At 35.1% G+C, this 18228-nt stretch overlaps 1 protein-coding gene across 6 annotated transcripts in view; it reads right to left on the bottom strand.

Moving 5' to 3' along the window:
- Positions 1 to 4791: 4791 nt before the first annotated feature.
- Positions 4792 to 18228, bottom strand: part of LOC119641681 (serine-rich adhesin for platelets) — a 234193-nt gene continuing 220756 nt past the window's right edge. For 5 of the 6 annotated variants that reach the window (XM_038040462.1, XM_038040463.1, XM_038040464.1 and 2 more), the window contains 6 exons: positions 12878 to 13444; positions 12525 to 12780; positions 10631 to 11357; positions 10390 to 10552; positions 10227 to 10333; positions 4792 to 10146 (listed from right to left, as the gene is read on the bottom strand). In XM_038040462.1, coding sequence (XP_037896390.1) covers positions 8928 to 10146; positions 10227 to 10333; positions 10390 to 10552; positions 10631 to 11357; positions 12525 to 12780; positions 12878 to 13444 — 3039 coding nt within the window. In that variant the 3' untranslated portion in view covers positions 4792 to 8927. Of the gene's footprint in view, positions 10147 to 10226; positions 10334 to 10389; positions 10553 to 10630; positions 11358 to 12524; positions 12781 to 12877; positions 13445 to 16663; positions 16931 to 18228 lie in introns of those variants that run through there. The other variant, XM_038040468.1, reaches the window with a different exon arrangement.

Genomic DNA, 18228 nt, shown 5'->3' with positions numbered 1-18228 from the left:
TTACCTCACAAAAGCAAGTCAAAATCTAACAACTTTTCCGCACCATAAGACTGTTGTTATTATTATTTTTGGAGTTTTTGCAAAACTTTTTGAATAACGCTAAACTATTGTCGAAAGATGATTATGAAATCTACGCATGGTCGGGTTTGTAGTTTCGACTAGCAAATTTATAAACAAGTTACTGTTTGTACTCTGCTTAAAGATGACATTAAATATTATTAAGCAGTTTTCTTTGCTTCCTTATAATAAAGTTTTAACCGTTAGGAAAAATAATAACGATGATAGCGGCAACCGATAATTTATTTCCAGTATTATTTATTAGTTTATGTTCGGCTTTCAAAGGGAAAGTAATGCCAAAATTTTTGTTTAATCGAAATTATAAGCACACGACATTATTGTTTAATTCATCTTTCAAATGTTATGTAGAGTATCGACAATAGTTTGTCCTGATTTTGGGGTTTTTCTTTTCTTTTGTTTTGTGTGTCTTTTATGTAAACGTTTAAATATCTCTGCCCTTTTAGGAGTTTTCTAAAAATCCTTCTTTTTTTTCGTTCTTGTATAAAAACATTTTTCTAGTCTACTAGTACTACTGCTAACTTAATGCCTTTTAGAAGGCAAGAAGAAGTTTAACTTATGTTGTTGTTGGTAGATAAAGTAGATTAATGAGAGGCATATCATGTGTATATTAAATTTTCACCCATTTTGAATGTTATACAAAGTAAAGTTTTCTTTTTTAAATATTTCTGTGGAATTGTGTGTTATATATGTATAATATTTGTTTATGTATATAATATTATTAATACTAATGTATGTCTGCGTGTTCAGCGGTACATTGTGTTTTCTTTTTCTTTTTCTTCTCTTTTATTTGTAGTTGTATAACAATATCATTTATCCTGTGGGTTGTTTTCTTTATACTCTTCTTGTCGTATTTATCAATATTTCTTAATTAACACCTATATTTTTATTATCATCTAAGTTACGCTAATAATAATCAATGAAATATATTTTTCTAGTAATCTAGTAGTATAGAAAACCTCACGATCGTAATGAAAGGGATAGCAAGGCGAAAAGACAGAAAAAGAAAGGGAAGAACAGAAAGAGAAAGAGAGAGAATGAAGAGGAGGTGGGAGCGGGAGTTAATTTCTTAAAGGCAACCTTATTAAATAGATATGTAGAACCCATCCAAATCAAGTCATATTAGTTTCCCTGATATTGGCTAGGGATCGAGTAAAAAAATAAATATTGAAAAATTTAGATAAACTCCTACTCGCTTGTTACGCTTTATAATATGTTTTCACAGTTTTTTGACATTTACGTTTCTGTTGTCTATGAGGTTAGGTTGTACTATTTTTTCTGGTTTTACCTATAATTTCTACCTACTATTTATCGCTTACGTTCACAGTTCACAGCTCATAACAACTATAAATGCCGTATCTTTTCAATTGCGATCGCGACCCAATGGACATCTTACGTTTCATAATTTTGATTTCCGCCCTTACAAAGCAGAAGTTTGGAAACGAAAAGAATAGGGAAATCGTTGATGGGTATCCGAGCTTATTTATTGCACGGTCATTTCATTTTGCTACCGATCTGGTATGAATTTCATGCTAAGACTTCCTCCTTCTGGCATGGAATGATAGTGGAATTAAAACTTTTTAAATTAGAGTAATATGTTCGAGGGATTTTTTTATACTTTAAGTTGAAAAATTTCTAGAACCGATCTAATTTTTCAATACGCTCAAAAGAATAAGTATATGATGAACAAATGCAATAAAACCTCTCTATGCAAGGAGGGTAGAGGAAATATGGAACAGAAAATATTTAGTAACAGATGGTTGATTAATGTTGAGATTATATGCCCGATATCTTGTGATTCGATTAAAGCCAGGCCAGAATAGAGAGCACTTTTGCAATATAAATTTCGCAATTTTTATTGAAAATAGACTTTCGTTTACTTTGTCTCTCGGCACATGTACCCATCTGTTTACTTCTTCTGAACTAAACAAGTAAAAACATTATAGTGGTGCTCGGCACGCCCTTAAATAGTCTACGTCCATATATCGACTTTTCAAAATCAGTCTTTGTATGAGAAGTGGTAGAAAAAGTGGTCCGATCTGAATCATTTTCAATAGCGTTCGTCATTGAGCAAAAACACGTCAAAGTAACAAATGTGACGTCTGCATGTGTGTAAGTTAAACACAGCAAAACACTATAGACGAATGGACTTACGGACATACAAGTTTGAATCGATTCAGGAAATGACTCTGAATTGATTGTTATAATAAAGGATGAGCCTATCTCAAATCGTTCTGGGTGTCATAAGTGTTGTAGGGTGTAAAAAGCAAAAATACATAGAAATACACATATTTTGCTTTCATGGTGAACTTCGTAAATATAGTAACCAGAAATATACATTTTCTCGAAATGACCGCGGAAATTTTATCAATTACTTAAGGCATGAGACTACGTACATGAGATGAAATCGGAAAATCGAGTGGGAATGGCTACAGTTTGAATTCCGAAATGAATGGCCAAACAAAATTTGAATACCGATAAATAATTACGTTCACTTTGTATGAAGTTTTGCAGAGGCAATGTCTGTCTGATTCAATTGCCAGCTTCTATGGAGTTCTCACTAGTGAAGTTTTTTTGTCTATATTTTCATCACTTATTTGAAAAATTCCTTGACTATTAACGTAATATTTGCAAATTGCACGTTACACGTTTTTAGAACTTAACGATATCTTGAAACTCTTACAATCACCTTGAAATACCTGAAGTGTGAGTGCATCATTTTGACTCACTGGTGGATGCACAATATTCACGTTTGTTTTAGCAAAGAGTGCTTCGAACGAGTTGGTAAGGTCTTGAATTTATGTTATTCTTGAATTTATATTATTCTTCTTTTGCAACACAATTTGTTCCACAATGTTTCTATTTCACAGTTATTATTAACTTATTTGTGACATGTAAATCTATGACAATGGGATTTGGTGTAAGCCATATCCCATGGTACGAATCTAGAAAGTTTCGTTTATAACTGAAGAGAAAATTTCTTAAGAAGACTTTTCCCATGCATAAAGCCGAGTCTTTCCTCATTCTATGACATTTTTCCTTTCACAGTACGTGTCTTATATAGCTTTAAGTAAATATTTTATTTGATTAATTGCAGCAATATGAAATGTTTGTAGTAAAACATGTGTTTCCTTTCAGGTTTCTTATTTAGGATTGAATGATTTTTGATTGTTGCGCAGGATTGGATTTTTTTATTAATTTCGAGCATCCACCATTAAAACGGAGACGAATTCAGCGATTAATGATATTAAATTGGGGGAATCTTAAGATAAGAAGCTGAAGGGAATACTTGATCTCAAAGTTATCGACGCTGCGTTGAAGATATGTAGACTAAGAATAGATACATTGTGTATAAGCCGCAAGCTAAACGCTAAGCTGAGATAAAAGGTTAGGGCAGCCCTCTGTTGCGTGAGAGATAATAACTAACATTCCGAATGCTCAAAGATCATTTTATAAAAAATTGAAAGACATCTTCGAGATAGTTAAAATATCGTCCTAGAGGAAGCCGATACACTTAAAATGGGCTAAAAATTATTCATCTTAGATGCTAAATTAAATTGACAACTTGCATAATAAGCTTTATTTAGGAATGAAGTCCTTACGATACGAAATAGAGATTTTCGAGATCGTCAAAGAATGGACTGGCCAAAATTGCTTGATTTCATTCGAATCTTGATGTTGTTTTCTGGGATTGTAAATATTGTAAGATAATGCCCAATCTGTTAACTGATAACACGATTTTAGCTTTTCTATGCTGCGTTTCATGGTGCGAGCTATATTCTTGCTCGCTACAAAAGGTAAGCAGTATGTAATGAAATTGTCTTTCGGTGTACTATGTTACGAAATATCCAATAAAATTGCTCTAAAAATCATATGTTTTTGGCCGATATGATATTCAGAGTTGATTTAATCATGTCGAGCTGTTGGGTTAAAGATCGGAATTTCATCGAAAACTGAATTAAATTGTAATCATTTTTAGTCAGTGATCATAGATGAACACAACTACCATTTAAATGAGCAGAAAACTGTAACTTACTATTAATAGAAAATCTTTATCTTAAAGACAGTAAAAAATACCTCTCAAACGAAAAAAAAAAAAAAAAAAAAAAAAAAAACAGTCACCGTCAGCCAAATTAAGCCTAGCCATAAATTTCATCTAGTATTCTATGAGAATATTAAATGAATCCGTACCAAGAATACTAAAACAAAATCATTAAAGTTAATATATTTATAGTAGCGATTAAGTATGAAGAAGTCTTATAAGGAATTTCTTCTATATATTTTGCTTGAGTGGATGGGAGTTTCAATAATTTTCAATAACATGTTTGTTTTTAGATTTTATTAAAAAATCTGAACTATTTATACATATCATATACATGTATAATTCAACTCTGGCTTATTGATTGTGTTGCTTTGCAAGGCACAATTTAAATTGTCTTGAATTGTAAGAACGCAAGTTGGTAAGGAATGAAAATGCGCTCTGAAGCGAACACAATGTGTTTATTTGTTGTTTAAAAACTATTACTTTAATTACAAAAAGATTCTACATAAATGATTTAGTTTAATATTTTAATTTAATTTTAATTGCTTTTCAATGTGTTAACGTTAAGTTTTAGTTATTTATTTGGTTGCGATTTTCTTCATATTTCTCTCTCATATAATATTATAAAGAAAGGAAAGAAAACAAATTTATTATATTTAAAAACATTTCCAGTAAAAAAGAAAAACAAAAAAAACTTTTAGAAATAATTTATGAGCTAAGTTTAAAAAAATTAATTGAATAAACATAATGGTTAAAAAGAAGACTCGAGAAGCTCCTCATTATTTAATAAACGAGTCCGCTGTGAACACATGTAAAAATTTTATCCAATTTAAGGTAACTGAGAAAGACTTGATTTAAAGGTCATACACAGAATCATTTGTGAAAGCGGTAGAACAATAGAAATCTATCAAATATTAATAAAGGCAGTATCGGCCGCAAAGAGATTATCTTAAATAGCATATGAAAATATTTTTTTTAAAGGTCTTCGGTTTGCTTGTTTGATATTTGTTACATATTAACTATTAAATTAAAAAAAATATGTATATAAATAGAAAAATAATAATGACAATAATACAATGATACAAATTTTGTTACTTAATTACTACAAATAAAATTAAAAATTTTTATTTAATACAAAGTTCCGCTGTTGGTCGTTGAAGTAAATTATTAATATAATCAATATTTTATTAGTTAATAATTTTGAAGCAAATGTTTTTTGATAATTGACATTAGAAATCCATTGGAAAACCAAAGTCCATTGATTACTTGAAAGTGTGTGTCCACTCACGTCACACACGTAGATCTCAACTTTGTTCATTTTGAAAAAGCATGTTCGAAGCAAACATCCATTTATCGCCACCGTCTATGTAAAACCGATAGTTTCTTTAAGAAAATTTAAATGTTACTAAAAATATTATAGAATAGTATTAGACTTCAATGTTTAGTATATTATAATAACAACTTATTGTAATTATACAGTTACGGATGAACTTATTATTAGGTTTTGCAACTTATATACATTATGGTTATGTTCAATTGCAAAATCGCATTATTTTATTTTGAAATGTATTAATATTAGTTTTATATCGCAAACCGTCGTTGAGGAAGAGATGGAGCTGGTAGTATTGAGCGAACTATACCGAAGGGCAGGGCAGGGTACTTCGGTAACCAATGCGTCCACAAAAGCAGCAACTTGGACGCCCACACCTATAGCAGTTTTGGATGTGGACTGCCAGCACAGTTGACTCGTTAGGGCGAAAGTGAAAAATTTGTAGCTACGATCCTTCAAGCTGGGCACAATACGAATTCCAGCACATGGTAGGTGAACTCATGGTAGACGCCCGAGAGAAACCGTCAGTAATAATTGCGGGGGATTTCAATGCCTAGGCCTTCGACTGGGACAGTAGGGCCTGCAATGCGAGAGAACGCAGCTTGTTGGAGGCATTCACTGTGCTGAAAGTATCTCTTCTGAATGATGGGCGGAGGGATACGTTTCGTAAGGCAGGAAGTTGGTCGAAAGCATATCTCACTTTTGTTAGTGACAGCCTAGTGGCGAGGTGCAAGTGGTCGTTGAGTGAAGAGTATACAAACATCGATAACCAGGCCATCTTCCCCGACATAGAAACCAGACAAACCGGAGGGAATAGATGGCCCAAAACTACCCGGCCGAAGTCGAGTGACACGTTCTTCGATAAGGATGCCTTTAACATCATTATGGACTCCTACGAAAGGGGTGATGGCATGGCTGGCCAACTCCAGAGAAACGTGACAAAGCTGCTTGCCTCGAAGAAGAAATACAGCTAGAAAAGGATCTCCGTGCTATTGGTGGACCGACGAGATAGCGTCCCTGAGAGCGAACTGCTTGAAAGCCAGACGGCAAACTTTAATGAACTGCTTACACTCTACAGAGACTTGCGCAGTGACTTAGAGAAAGTCATAAGGGCTAGCAAAAGGAGAAGGTTCGATGGAATATGCCAGGATGTCGACATCAATCCGTGGGGAACGGCATATAAAGTCGTCCTGAAAAAGGTCAAAGGACAGAGGACGCCGTAAGTCCCATGTCCGCTCAGGCTCCGGCCATTAGTAGCAACACTCGTTTCGCAGAGGCCGCCCTACGTGTTGGTAGACTTCCACGGCGGAGAAGATGAAGTAATTACTAACGACGAGCTTTTGACCGCCTGCAAAAGGATTTGGGGACAAAAAACTCCTAGCTCGGACAGAGTTCCAAACAAGGCCTTAAAGGCAGCGATACGAAAGAGGCCGGACGTCTTCATGACGATGCTGCAACGTGTCTGGAAGAAAGTATAATCCTAGATGAATGGAAGGTCCAAAGGTTGGTTCTCATGCCGAAGGCTAATAAGCCAGCGAACGGGCCATCGTCATGCCGACCCATCTGCCTTTTAGATACAATGGGCAAGGTATTGGAGAGGATCGTATACCAACGCCTGCTAGTCGTCGTCGTGGGCGAAGAAAGGCGTGCTCTCTCGGATAACCAGTACGGATTCAGAAGAGCACGGTCTACGATAGATGCCATAAATCATGTTGTGGCGCTTGCTTCAGACGCTATTGCCGGAGTCCGATGGAGGGGCGGAGATAAAAAGTACTGCGCCGTCTTTACACTACGCGTGAAAAACGCCTACAACTCGGCGGACTGGGTAAGTATTCGTAAAGCCCTCATAAGAATGCAGGTTCCAAGGTATATACTTCAGCTAATAACAAGCTGCCTTTGGAAAGGCACGTTAGTGTATGATAACGGAAATGGAAAGCAACGGCGGGTGTCATAGAAAGACCAGTTCTTGGTCCTCTCTTGTGGAACATAATGCCCAACGGTGTTTTTGAGCTTAACCTACCTACAGGAGCAACGATTGTCTTGGCTTTGCCGACAATATGGCAATCGTAGTGGTTGCAAAATGCGTTACGTAGGTGGAAACGAGGGCTAACGAGGCTATCGTTAAAGTGAAGGCGTGGCTAGGAGAGATGGGGCTAGAGGTAACAGAGGATCAAACTGAGGCGGTGCTAATAATCAGCCGGAAGTGCGTGGAAACATGCTGTACACGAGTGGGGCAAAAAACGGTGCAGTCATCTTCTGCCCTGAAATATCTTCGAGTTATGCTCGACCATCGACTCCACTTTAAGCACCACGTTGAGTACGCGGCTGAGAAAGCTGCCGGCATCCAGGCGTCGTTAGCAAGGATTATGTCAAATATTGGAGGCCCGAAAGTCACCAATCGAAAAGTAACAGCCGCGGTGATAACTTCGGACATGATGCACGGAAGCCAAGTCTGGGCCGGTGCACACAGAGTGAAGGCAGTGTACCGAAAGTTGGGGCAATATATCGTCTTAGTACGCTTAGGCAGATATGTGGATTCCGGACAGTGTCGGAGAATGCTGCCCTTGTGATTACTAGCGTCATGCTAATCGACATCTTGGCGGACGAAATGAGGCCCATCCATGAAAAGAGCCGCATCGACGCCCCTTCCCCAGAGGCCATAATAAAAGAAGAGCGGCTTGCGCCGATGAGGACTTCGCAATCGCGTTGGGAAAGAACAACGAAAGGAAGACGGACGTTCATTCTTATCTCAAATATAATGCAATGGAGGCCACACGATGAGGTAAATTACTACCTCAGCCAGTTCCTGACTGACCATGGCTGTTTCCGAAAGTAACTGTTCAGGTACGACAAGTTACCAAATTGCCCGACATGCTCGGAAACGAACGAAGATGCATAGCATAGCATCTTTCGCTGCAGAAGGTACAAGAACCCCAGACGCCAAATAGAGCAGAGTGAAATATTGGAGGGGTTAACTGCCAGCAAAGAGGTCTGGAGCACCGTAGGCGACTTTGTAAGCGGAGTGCTCAAAGAACTACGGCGGCTTGAAAGACAGCGGGTGGAGAGCAGAGGGAGTGGAAGCCGACAGAGTATTACACTGAGGTCCCACCATCGTAAGCGTGCTAAGGACAATCAACCTCCACGAAGTAATATCTAACGGTGGTCCCGCTGGGAAAGCGTGTGAGGGTAGGTTTTCAGTATGTAGGCACCATGGATGGCGAATCATGCATGCTGCTACTAAGAACCGGTAGTATCTTTTGAAGATTTTCTACGTCTAGCTCGCAAAGCAAAAAAAAAAAAAAACACACACACACACGCACACGAGGGGGGCTGAAAGTAGGTCGCATTCTTTTCAAAATTTTATTAAAATTTTTCTTAAATAGTTTTAAGTTGTTGTTTCCTTTTTCGCTTGAGAACCGTCCGCGAAAAAGAAAATAAAGAAATGTTTGAAAAATATATTTATAGTGTGCTTAGATAGTTTTAAGAACTTAAACCACTTGATTCTGATAATGTGTATGTTTCAGTTAACTCAGAGCCTCCCAACAGTAAATCTCCGGTTGAGTGAGCTGATACTGCAGGTTTATGTGTTGGCGAGTGGTTGGGAGTGGATGCCGAGCTTTTCGGTTTCCTAAACCAATTTCCCAATCTGCGGCGACCTAAGGAACCGGTATTGCTTTCTGATGAAACCTTATTGTCATTCCTGCTGTTATTGCTGCTGTGGATGTTGTTGTTGTTGCTGTTGCTGTTATTAGTCATATTCGAGTTTGATTTTTTTGGTAAAGTATCGGAATATTTAAAAGATTTTGCTGGCGATTCTGGTACAGAAGAATCACCGCTTAATGAATTTGCCGGATTATTACTTTCATATAAAAATTCTCTCATTCTGTGGCCAGCACCGCCAATGCTATGACTGCTTACTGATGAGCCCAAGCCTTGTTGTTCATGCTCTGTGGTCTCATAGTCCGACTGATCGGAGTAATCTCGCTCTTCGAAAGCATATTCGAACCCGGCCATTTCAGATACATACAAAGGCTTACCACCGAATTGCCTCTCCAAAGCCAAAGTGCTGAGAAATCGATGTTTTCTATTAGCTGAACGAAAACTGAAATCGAACCATTTATCCCGCGCCTCACAATAAATTCTTAAAGAATTTTTAATAGTATGGCCGAACATTTTGCCATCACGTACATTTATCACACGACAACGATCCAAAAATATTCGGCCTTTGTATATGAATTGCGATCTTTTTAGAATGTCGCGCTTACAATAAATTAATTGATTATCAAATAAAAACAAAGTACTACTGCTATTCCATAGATTTTGTTTCTGACGCGTAGCATCAATTTGCAGAAAGAAACGTGTACTATATAGATGCAAAGGTGGACCTTTGAAATTTTGAAAACTGGCCTGATGACGAGCGATAGTTTCGCTGTGACGTTTACCCTCATTAACAGCCTCCGTAATGCTTTTCATTGCTTCCAAAGCCATATCTAGCGTTTCACGCGTATCAGGTATATACAATTGACTAACGTCCACCAATTGTTCGTTTTCGGCCAATTGATAGTTGGATACTTCGCTTACTTTACAAGCGGTTTTGAGGATTTCGGCTAAATGTAAAGGATAGCGACAAATCCGTTGCACAGGAGCAAGTAAATGAGCGGACAAAGGTAATTCAGCTAAATTCTCCGATTCACGACAACTAAACAAAAAAGGGGAAAAAGAAAAAAAGGATTTGTTTTTTTTTTTTACATCTACCAGAAAATGTTACAAGAAACTTACTTATCTAATATGGTACGAGCGTCTTTGACCCGCTCGTAAGATTCTAATTCGATTAAGGCTCGCGGATACTCATTACAATAGGAAGAATAGCAAAGGAAACCTTTGTGCTAAAAATTAATAAAAAAATAAAAAATCGGTTTATAGGAATTGGGTAAATTTTTACCATTTTTAAGAAGACCTTTGCCACTTGATTCTGCTCTATACCTTTGCGTAACGCTTCCAAGAATTTACGTTGAAATTTATAAATGGTAGTAATATTCGAAAATATTAAACGTATACTGTTTGGTGAGAAGATGTCAATGCGTTTGCTCATGGTGAGTAAATAGCTGAACATATTAAATTAAAAAAAAAAAAATGAATTTAATCTAATTTCGACTAAAACAAAAAAAATAAAAAATACATACCCTTCGCATATAGACGCCAATAATTTAACATAGTTGACTTCAGTATCTAATAATTCTTTAATTGCACTGCGTCGTAATATATCTATTCCGCTAATTACGACATTACGACTCTGAGAGGTGTATAATGTAGTCTGCTGTGCTGTGGAGATGTTAGTGTCTGTTTGCGAACAATCTAATTCGTCTAAATTAGTTCTGCTGCTATTACAATCAGCTATCTCGGTTGCTGTATTTGAGGCGGTATCCGTGTGGTTTAGTGTTGATGATTCAATTACTATGGTTGTGACATTATTATGCTGGTGATCAATCACGGGCTTATCAATAGTATTATCCTCTAAGCTGGTGTTACTCGGCGTTAAAGTGAAACTAGTTGATAAACTTAGATTTGATGGCTGCTGTTGTGTTAAACGTTCATGGTCTCGCTGCTGCTTTTGCTGTAAATGTTGGCGTTGATGTTGCAACTGCTGCATTGTTATGTGTTCTAAGTAAAAAGCGTCTGTGTCGGGTGACTGTATAACGCGTACAAATTCTTTGGGAAACCATCCCATTTCAGGATCTAGAATTTCCTCTACCAAGCTTACACCTTCTTTTTTAATGAGGCCAAACCACCAGGGACCAACTTCTTTACGTAATATTTCAATTAGCGTACCCTTTTCTAACCCCAACTCCTGCGGACCAGCAGCAGTGAAATTATACAAAACTTCCGCATAAACAGGATAATAATTAGACGCTGAGGGAATAAACGTAAAAGTTTGAAACGGAAATAAGAAATGATATAAGAAAGTGGAATGTTTTTTTCATCTCATGAATTTTAATAGTGTTGGATGGAAGCCAGAAGAAAATGTAACAAGAAACTTATTTTTATGTTGTATCCTGCAGTTACAATAACATATTTCAAATTATATTTACTTTTATACGAATCACTTTAAGAGTGGGAGTGTACTAACTTTGTCAATCCGCTTATAACACCTATATTCATTCCACAGTTTTGATTAGCATAAGATTCTGTCGGAGGTCTAGACGGAATCGAAAAGCCGCACAAATGATATGTTCCAAAATGGTGTCAAGCAATTCAAACTTCAAAAGATTGCCAAGCTTTTCATAAATAACAAAACCCAATTTGAAACTAAAAGCCTGCACCGAATTTTAATTTGAAGTTTACGGCAAATACTTATTAGGAATATAAATAGTCTTTACTGGTTCAATAAAATACTTTCAAGAATTTATAGAGATTCTCAAATTGTAACTAATATTACACTGTAATGATTAATACTCAGGCAATCCGACATCAAGATAGTAACTTTAGAATTTAGACTACTCTCTTGACTCTATTGAGATGTAATGCATCGAAGGAACTAACACTCCTTTGGCCTGCGAATGTATTAAATTAAATGCCGTTTGCGGGTGTCGTTACTTTTCTGATGAATCATCAATTTTCAAAATGAAAATATTTCTTTGCATTAAAGCCGTATTTCCTTAAAAAGAACACTTTTGTGCAATATACGCGGTTCTTTTGTAACTGTGCGCTTTTAAGGCACATCATGGTAGTATCAATTATAAAATCATGTCTAGGAATTAAGTTTAAAGCTTTAATTGCAAAAAAATATTTATTTCATGCTACACGCAATATATGTGGCCTTTATCGACAGAATTGGTTCAATGGTTTTAAATATTTCTGTGGGCGTGACTTAGGTGCGTTTTAATTTTTTTTTTGTTTCAAATTGCTCTATTTGTTAATTTATTCAGCACGCTACAAGTATGTGTATAACACGGCTCTATGCCTACGCGTGGAAAATCGAGTTACTGTTTAATTTCTTTCGAATAACTTAATATGGTGCACATAAATAGCTTAGCAAGAGACGATTTGCAAATTGTGATTGGTGTTTCGTTTACTTACCATCATCGTGCGATGTTACGCTATCACTGTCGCTATCAGCTTCCAAATCGTTGCGATTCATGCCGAACGATTCTAAGCCACTTGGTTGGCTTAAGGAACGAGTGGGCAAAGATTCAGGAGCTTCTCGTTCATTGTGCAAATCAAAGCGTCTTAAAAACTTTGCTTTATTCCCTGCACTAGTCGGCGATTTTTGGTCGATTAATGAAGAAACTTTAGCTGAACTAGTCCGACGTACGGAACGCACCTTTAAGGAACTCTGAAACAGCAGCAAAAAAGAGACAGAGAGAGATCAAAAAAATTAAAACAAATTATACAAACTGCAACGAAATGAAATAGTACAGCTTTCAACATACCATTTCACTGTCTTGAATTTTGCCAACATCAGCGTTAACATTGCTGACCAAAACGCGAGAAAATTGTTCATCATTTTCCAGCTCGATTTGTATACCAGAATCTCCGCTATTGCATTTATCGCGACGGTTGTGTTTAGTTTTACGTCGCTCCTTAGAAGAACGCCATATTAATGGGCCAAAACGATACCTGGTCGATGCATTATCGGTGCTATCACTTGTAATATCTGTTTCAGACGTGATTAATTGACCGTTTGTTGCTGCTGTTGTTGTTGTGTGAATGGAGTCCAAATTATGGGAATTTTGTAAAGAACTGTTTTGGCATGATGGTTGTGTTGATGGTTGCCTATTGAAATTAGTTAAGGTGCGCTTAAATTTCTGAAGCACTCCTACATGTTGGTTAGATGGCATTTGATTGATACTAGAGGTCGTGTTGTTAGTTAAATTAGTGTCACTGTTGGTGTTGCTATCCAATTGACTAGAATTAATAGGACCGCATATTTTGGAATTTGAGGAGACTTCTTGCTCTAATGCGCTAGCGGTTAATGAAGGACTCGAAACGGCACGAAACTGTTGGAAAAGAACAAAAGAAATAATAAAGAAATAATAAGAAATAAATAATGCAATATGTTAATCAATATGGATTACAACATTATCATAAATATAACGGAAGCATTCAGATGTAAACAAATTCTTCGTATAACAAACAAAAAAAAAAAAAAAAAAAAAAAAACAAACAATCCATACGAGAGAAAGGTGAATCCTTTATAATATTAATCTTTTTCTTACTATTTTATTAATTCATCTTTATCATCATCATTACCATTTTTTGTAACAGGCAGCATGGTATTGATGATATTGATCAAAATGCAAAGATTGCTCTTTTTAATGCGGGAAACTATTGCAAACGCAGCAACTATTGCGATTATAATGTAAAGAAAAAAGTTTTAAATAAATTTGTACAAATTCTGCAAAAGAATTCCTGTCGAGGTCGGTTTCAATAAAAGAATGAACTTAAAAAAAGAGATTTATATACTCCTGCTACCCTTAGGATCTATGTTTTATGTGATAATGCTATCGATGGCTGATGGATGCAAAACCATGGCTGATGGATGCAAAGCAAAGTTAAACTATTACAAAGTAAGAGATTTCCTATTACACGTTGTCTTTGTTTCGCACGCGCTTGTATATGCATATATATATGTATATATATATATATATGTGTGTTTGGGTATGTATTTTTATGTATGCATGCAAACATATGTCTCTCTCTCTGAATACATATTTTGCCTTAGGAGTTGTACAATGAAATTTATTTAAAAAATTTTCAGAAAGCTTTACTGTCATTATCAAAAGCCATTGATATCAAGTTTTTACGAGAGTTAACAAGAGCAAATGGTTTTTTGTTTATAAAGAATTGTATGAAAAACAGTAAAAACAAACAAGAAGAACGTGGAAAATCGATTATATTTATTATCCATATAAGCGATGATTTTATTTTTACAAAGAAAATTAAAGGAAAATATTCCTAACTTCCGTTTTACGTAGACTAAATCAAAAGAATAGACTTCAAATGCAAAAAAAAAATTTATGTTATCTTCTAATCTTTTGAACGTCCTGCAAGAAAATACTTATCAACGCTGTCTTGCGAAATGAGAGCATTGAAGACAACAATGCAAAATTTACGCAAGTCTTGACGGGAATTCGAATTGATCACCTACGTTAGTGGCGTGTAAGGTGCATTTGGTGCAAGGGCTGGCTGGATACAACTTGCATCTGGATTTACTGTAAAATCGCAAGACCATCACGGTAAGGGGTTCATGTTGAGGAGCATAACAATAACAAAAAAATAAAATATAGTTTAACATCTCCATTATTTGGCAAAAACAGAGCGCGCCGTGCGATTATTGAAACAAAATTTTGATAAAAAATGGGACTCAGTTAATGTCGGATGTCAACGTACTCTTTGAAAGTAGACGAGGGCAGGCGGAAAAGTCAATAATACTTTATTATTATTATTATTATTATTTTAATTTTAGACTAATGAATTGAATTCTTAGACTAAAAAAAAAAGACATTGAGCACTAGCAACACAGGCTATCGGCTCTAATTTAAATAAATGGATATTAGATAATAAGCTTAGTAGTATTAATAAAGTAATATATTGAATTGATATTCTGTTCTGAAGCTGATTGTAGAATGTTCAAAGGGTTAATCGTTCCAAATGCAATACTTCTAGCCAAGGAAAAGTTGAGGCAGTCGCACAGAATGTGCTTTATAGTAAGAGTTTGTCCACAACTGCAGATTGGGGAAGAAGACTTCTTTAGGATCCATTGGTGAGTTGCAATTGTATGACCAAGGCGAATTCTCGAGAATGTTTGGATCTTGGTTTTCTCAACATTTGTTGGATATAGAGGTGGAGTTAATTGAGGGTTAATATAGTATACTTTATAATTCGAAATTTAGAGCAAATTGATGGCAAGGGATATATCCGAAAAATGATTCCATGAAAACGATGCAATAATGGCAGCGAGCGTTAGCAGGGTAAAAGTGGAAACGAAATTCACTACGTATTATTTACTGCTACGTACTATTACATGTTACTACTACCATTACTAGCTTTGTTTTACATATTCCTTAAAATATGTCTTTTATTTTGTTTCTCCTTTAAAAAGCAATATTTTTTTGTGTAAAATATCAAGGCACTTTTCTTTTTTTGAATTATAAATAGAGATTGCGTTGAATTACCGAGTTTGGATTTGTGATTTACTTGTTTATTTTTTATAAAGTTTGCATATCTTTTGCAACCTATAAAAAGTATATATGTATCGAAAACTTAGCACAACATTCGAGTCTAATGCAACATTGATTTATTACATTCATCTTTGGTTTGCTGAAATTCTTAAAATCTTCGAAAAATTTCAAGTTTCACATCATTTAGGGCGAATAGTCAGGTCAACAAATATGTTTAATTTGTGGGATTTATTTGTAGTATATTTAAAAAGACAACTTAAGGAGAAGGATTGTCACTCAACGAACTTCACTCTCATTTTTCCAACTGTTGGGCATGTTGCACGGGTGACACCATTAAATTTCTCTAATTGATCTGATCGTGGCGATATCCCTGCTCCAAAATCTTGTGAAAATTAAAATTAATAACAAAATTTTCAAGTACTCTTTGAAAGTTTATATCACACTTTGCACATATGCGCGTCCTAGGGGCATTACAGTGTTAAAAAATGTACAATATTGTACAATAGAAAAAACTAACGCAATATAAACAAAACTAAAAATGTTGATATGTGTCTGTTTACAAGTTTGAAAGTTGATGCAAAGCTTAAATTTTGGCTGACATGAGCTTATAAGACAAACTATTAACCTTAAACGACAAACGAAGATTTAAAGGGCATATCCCGTCTATGCATATTTGGTTAGTAAAATTTCGAATGATGATATCTGCAAGCTTTCGGCCAAAACGTGTGTCAATAAATTGTGTATTGAAGCGTCGCGCATTATTAATATTACAATGAAATATTTATCGGGCTTTGGTATAACTCTATTTGAAGTTGAAGACATGATGACGGAATGAAAAAAAAGACTTAATTCGAGTACAAGCGACATTTTATTTATTAAAATGACTTTGGTCTTCAAGATGTTGCCAAGTCTGATTGGGCATTACCACGAAGCGGATTATAAATCAATTGTTTTGATTGCGGGTTTTCGTACGTGAGAGAATGGAATTTTTTCAAAACTTACTCCAAAATTTCAATGCAATTAATTTTACTTTACCATTTGCCGCGTTATGGGACATTCCTTCTTTTTGTTGCATTCATTTTCCGGATAATAAAACCAATTTTTCGTTTTACTAAAACTTATATCTATAATTGATTTGGCATCGAAATCCCAAGATTTTATTAAAGTATATGTATCCATTAAAGTGGGCATAATTAGTTTTTTCATTGCGATAAACGGAACTGATTATTACCAAAAGAGAGTTTAAATAAACACAATTGCAGTAATAACTAACAAAAACAAAAAAAGGGTACGATTTTAGATCTTTTTCTTTTATTTTTTTTTGCGAAAATTTTGTTTTACTGCCACATAACCAATTATAGGTGCAGGTGTCAACGAAAGCAAAGATAAATATTAACTGATTGCATGAATATTGCAAAAACGCTGATTACTTGAGTTATTTAACCATATATATATATTATAACAACATATATGAGTATAATACAAATCGAATGCGTATAGACGAATGTGTATATATGCATATGTGTATATATGTATGTATTTATGTATGCATACAGGTATGTGTACAGGTAATTGAAATGAAATGTACTTAAGAGCTACTAAGAGCACAAAGGCCATTATCATTCTACATTTCGATAGACGTTCTTGTTGTTATTGTTAGTCTTATTGACATTTTTCATAAGAACGTACACAAACAATCTATACAAGATGTTCGATTGTATCAGCAAAAATGATTTCATTTATAACGATAATTAAATTCTAAAGCAAAGCTTAGATCTATGGTCATATGTTTGCTTGCATTAAAACCACTGGTTACGATACTGTATCGGTCGTAACAAAATGTCGATTATCGCATATTTATAAGTATCGAAATGAATGCAAATGTGAATGTTTATGAATACTAACAGAAAAATTGAAGTTGTTGGTGTTTGGTATGAAAAGAATTCATGTGGTTTTTGCTCGATTGTTACGTAAAAAAAAGCTGACAAAAGAGATTGCTGAGCAACACAATGAAGCTAATAGCAAATGCCAAATAAACTATTAACAGAAGTAACAGCTATACGAACAAATGCTGCTTATATATTTTAAGACATTTATTCATTTACTCCACTTACCTAACAAATAATTGATGTTAGTTATTAACATTTTCGGGGAGAAGTTTAAAAAAAAAGGAGGCGACCAATAAGCCGTCTTATGTGATGATGTGATAATTGCATGCTTTACATTTTTCTAAAAATCAACTGGCAGAATTTTTACGTAGAATTCTCAAATAATTCATAAATATAATATATACGTGGACGACATTTCAATTTGATATCTATCATCTTTGTCAAAGATTGTCATTTATTCAAATTTCGGATTTCTTCTTGTGAGTTCTAATCATTGGCAGATTATGTCCATTTTCGAACTCGGGTTATGCAACTCTGGACAAAAGTAAAATGAAGGAAAATTTCTTTGGCTATTAAATTATCAACATAAAACGATTTTTAAACGATAATTAAACCAGAATAAGGTTAATATAACAAATAGAATGAAAATTGTAGTATATCGTCATAGCCTAGTAGTGATTAAAAAAATATTACATTTCTTGGAAATAAATG

Source organism: Glossina fuscipes, unplaced genomic scaffold, assembly GCF_014805625.2.
Source record: "Glossina fuscipes isolate IAEA_lab_2018 unplaced genomic scaffold, Yale_Gfus_2 173, whole genome shotgun sequence".
Taxonomy (NCBI): Eukaryota; Metazoa; Arthropoda; class Insecta; order Diptera; family Glossinidae; genus Glossina; species Glossina fuscipes.
This window is presented reverse-complemented; position numbering and strand designations above follow the sequence as displayed.